General features: G+C 35.0%; 1 protein-coding gene across 2 annotated transcripts in view; it reads left to right on the top strand.

Moving 5' to 3' along the window:
* nectin1a (nectin cell adhesion molecule 1a) overlaps positions 1–3,755 on the top strand; it is a 38,770-nt gene that overhangs the window by 21,439 nt on the left and 13,576 nt on the right. For both annotated transcript variants that reach the window (XM_048167477.1, XM_048167476.1), the window contains exon 3: positions 3,217–3,516. In XM_048167477.1, coding sequence (XP_048023434.1) covers positions 3,217–3,516 — 300 coding nt within the window. The remainder of the gene's footprint in view (positions 1–3,216; positions 3,517–3,755) is intronic.

Here is a 3,755-nt window from a genome sequence, read left to right as displayed (position 1 = left end):
GCGTCATCGGCTTCATACACAAGTAGACTAACATTATACAATAATGGAAAAGAATTATATAAATGTAAATCAATTATACTGCTTATAAATATATAAATATCGTGTTTTTCTTATACATCAGGTCAATATTCTTATTCTATTACAATAAATATATCACAGTAGTGTATAATATAAAATAATTAGTATATTACAATAGTACATTATTAACATATGCATTAATTCAAATATTTATACAATATAGCATCCTATAATAACATATAAACAATTATAATACCATTGGTTATATATAAACCCATATTTCACACATTATGTATCAAAAATAGAATAAAACATGGGATATATTCAGCACCGTACCATGTGCAGGCCGCACAAAGTGCGTCACAGACAGCATAAACAATTAAATCCGATTCTTTCTCCCGAAACACACTCTCTGTACAATATACATTCATTATCAGTCAACTAAATCTCTTTTTCTTTTTGAAACAGAACTGATTGATCAAACATACCTGTAATTAAGAGAAATAATCAGTGGAGCAACGGGGCGACAACTTCTCCCACTCTGGTATACTGGAGCATACTAAGCATACGATGCTAATTAGTTAGCATCATAATTAGTGATGGCCGATTTCGAAACACTGCTTCATGAAGCTCCGAAGCTTCATGAATCTTTTTGTTTCGAATCAGTGATTCGGAGCGTGTATCAAACTGCCAAAGTCACGTGATTTTAGTAAACGAGGCTTCATTACGTCATCACTGTTTCGAAACAGTTCGAAATTTCAGTGGTTCACCGATAGAGGGCGATGATAAAGTGAGCCCATGAATCATGCAGATTTACTGAGAACTATTGAACAAGTGTCTAGGGCTTTACCCTATGGTTTTACCTGATCTCCGATCAGTTTTATACAGTTGTAGATGTTTTAATTATACATTAGAATAATTAAAATGAATAATGGTAGTTATTAATCTCTTATTGGCCTGTTTAGCTTGAGCCATGGAACAGATAAACAAGCCTTTAAAATTGATAAAAGAACACAAATTATACAGACACTCTATATTTAATCTTATTAGATGATTAGTTAATTCCATTTAATTGATTTTACTTTAAATAAAACTTTTGAAATACATTTGTTAAAGTGTATTTTTAATGCATGTTTGGCCTGAGTTTTGTTGCATTTGCACTGCTCTGACCACTAGGGGTCACCGTGGAGACGGGTGTCAGATTGTTTCGAAGCCTCGAATCATTACGGCACATTTGATTCAGCTGCTTCAGTGTTTCATGAAGCCTCGATCTGCCCATCACTAATCATAATATACATCATTTAAATCAAATAACACATTAAACGATACATTTTCATCATAGCTATCTTAATCAAATGTTACTATGAGTCAATCACATTCTTCCAGCAACAAATATGCATTTTAAACAAGTAACATCATCATACCAGAATATTTTTCGTGGAGAAGCGAAAAGCACATGCGTCATCGGCTTCATACACAAGTAGACTGACGCAATCGCTTGCCGTGCAAGAGGAAACCCCGCAGGTGCGTTCCACTGACAACGCTCCCTTCCCCAACAAATCCCCAAAGAAGAGTTCCGCTACTTTAGCGTTATTTTCACATAACTTGTGAACGATAATATAGAAACAAAATTTCGTGAAGTTCACTAAATCAAATTTTTTTTTTTTTACAAATGTAGACAAATATAAAGCATTAATAAAACAATTTAAAAGAAGAAGAAAAAGATAAATATAATACAAATACAAAAGGAAATAAACAAAACAAGTCAAATTAAATCAATACATTTTTTACACCAGTGTCCCCTGAATGTGTCTGTGAAGTTTCAGCTCAAAATACCCCATAGATTTTTTTTATTATTTTTTTTTTAACTGCCAATTTTGGGGCATCATTAACTATGCACCGATTCAGGCTGCACGGCCCCTTTAAATTCTCATGCTCTCCGCCCCAAGCTCGCGACTATAAAACAGTGCATAAACAAAGTTTACACAGCTAATATAATCCTCAAAATGGATCTTTACAAAGTGTTCGTCATGCAGCATGTCTAATCGCGCAAGTATGGTATTTTTTGGATGTTTACATTTGATTCTGAATGAGTTTGATGGTGCTCCGTGGCTAAAGCTAACATTACACACTGTTGGAGAGATTTATAAAGAATGAAGTTGTGTTTATGAATTATACAGACTGTAAGTGTTTAAAAATTGAAAATAACGACAGTCTTGTCTCCGTGAATACAGTAAGAAACGATGGTAACTTTAACCACATTTAACAGTACATTAGCAACATGCTAACGAAACATTTAGAAAGACAATTTACAAATATCACTAAAAATATCATGATATCATGGATCATGTCAGTTATTATCGCTCCATCTGCCATTTTTCGCTATTGTTCTTGCTTGCTTACCTAGTCTGATGATTCAGCTGTGCACATCCAGACGTTAGTACTGCCTGCCCTTGTCTAATGCTTTGAACATGAGCTGGCATATGCAAATATTGGGGTCGTACATATTAATGATCCCGACTGTTATGTAACAGTTGGTGTTATGTTGAGATTCGCCTGTTCTTCGGAGGTCTTTTAAACAAATTTGATTTATGTAAGAAGGAGGAAACAATGGAGTTTGAGACTCTCTGTATGTCATTTCCATGTACTGAACTCTTGTTATTCAACTATGCCGAGGTAAATTCAATTTTTAATTCTAGGGCACCTTTAAGAGATATCTTAGTTACATAAAACCAGTCTAGCTTTAGTGATTAATTGAAAACTCACAATCATCAGATTACTCTCAGTACCTGAGCAGTGTAAAAGCACTTACTGTTGTTGCAGTCACAGCTAGCCACAGTGGTGTGAAACAGGCTTTCGGAGCCATGGTTCTGCTGCAGTGGATTTTGCTGTATTTTTTTTAGTGCTCACATCACATAAACTGAGATTTATTTTTTGGTTTTGATATTAGTAAAACATTTGATTTCACAGAAGAATAATTTCTGTGCATATTGCATAATTTTCCAAGTTGATAAGGCCTTTGTCTATTCAAAATTAGGTTTTCCATGAAAGCTGATTATTATAGAGCATTGTAGTTCTTAATGAAAAACACATAAGTAATAAGCCGAAAAGCTTGCAAAACATAACGTGGGACAGAATGTTACAGTAATCCAGGGGTTGTCTGCAGTGTGGTTCTAAGCCTCTGTGTTTGTCCTGCAGCTCGCCCTATGATCCAGATGAGTCTGTCCACACCCTCCATAGTGGCGGGATCCAAAGATCTGAAGATGACTGTTGCCACGTGCGTTTCTGCCAACGGGAAACCTCCTAGTGTGATCACTTGGGAAACTAATTTAGATGGAGAATCCAACACCCAGGAGATACGCAACCCCGATGGGACTGTCACAGTGCGCAGTGATTACTTGGTGGTTCCCAGTCGAGAAATACACCAACAGCTGCTCACCTGCATATCCACATATAATGATGAACAATACACAGACAGTGTCACGCTCAACATTCAGTGTAAGAAACCATGCTATACACTACTGTTAGAAAGTTTGGGGTAAGATTTCTTTTAAAAAAATTAATACTTATCCAGCAAGGATTCATTCATTTGATCAAAAGTCACAGTGAAGACTTTAACAATGTTACAAAAACAATTATTTCAAATAAATGCTGTTCTTTTAAACTTAATACTCATTAAAAAAAAAAATCCTGAAAAAAAGTATCACAGTTTCCTCAAACATATAAAACAGCACATT

Source organism: Megalobrama amblycephala, linkage group LG18, assembly GCF_018812025.1.
Source record: "Megalobrama amblycephala isolate DHTTF-2021 linkage group LG18, ASM1881202v1, whole genome shotgun sequence".
NCBI lineage: Eukaryota > Metazoa > Chordata > Actinopteri > Cypriniformes > Xenocyprididae > Megalobrama > Megalobrama amblycephala.
The sequence above is the reverse complement of the archived record's forward strand: the minus strand, read 5'-3'. Positions and strand labels throughout refer to the sequence as shown.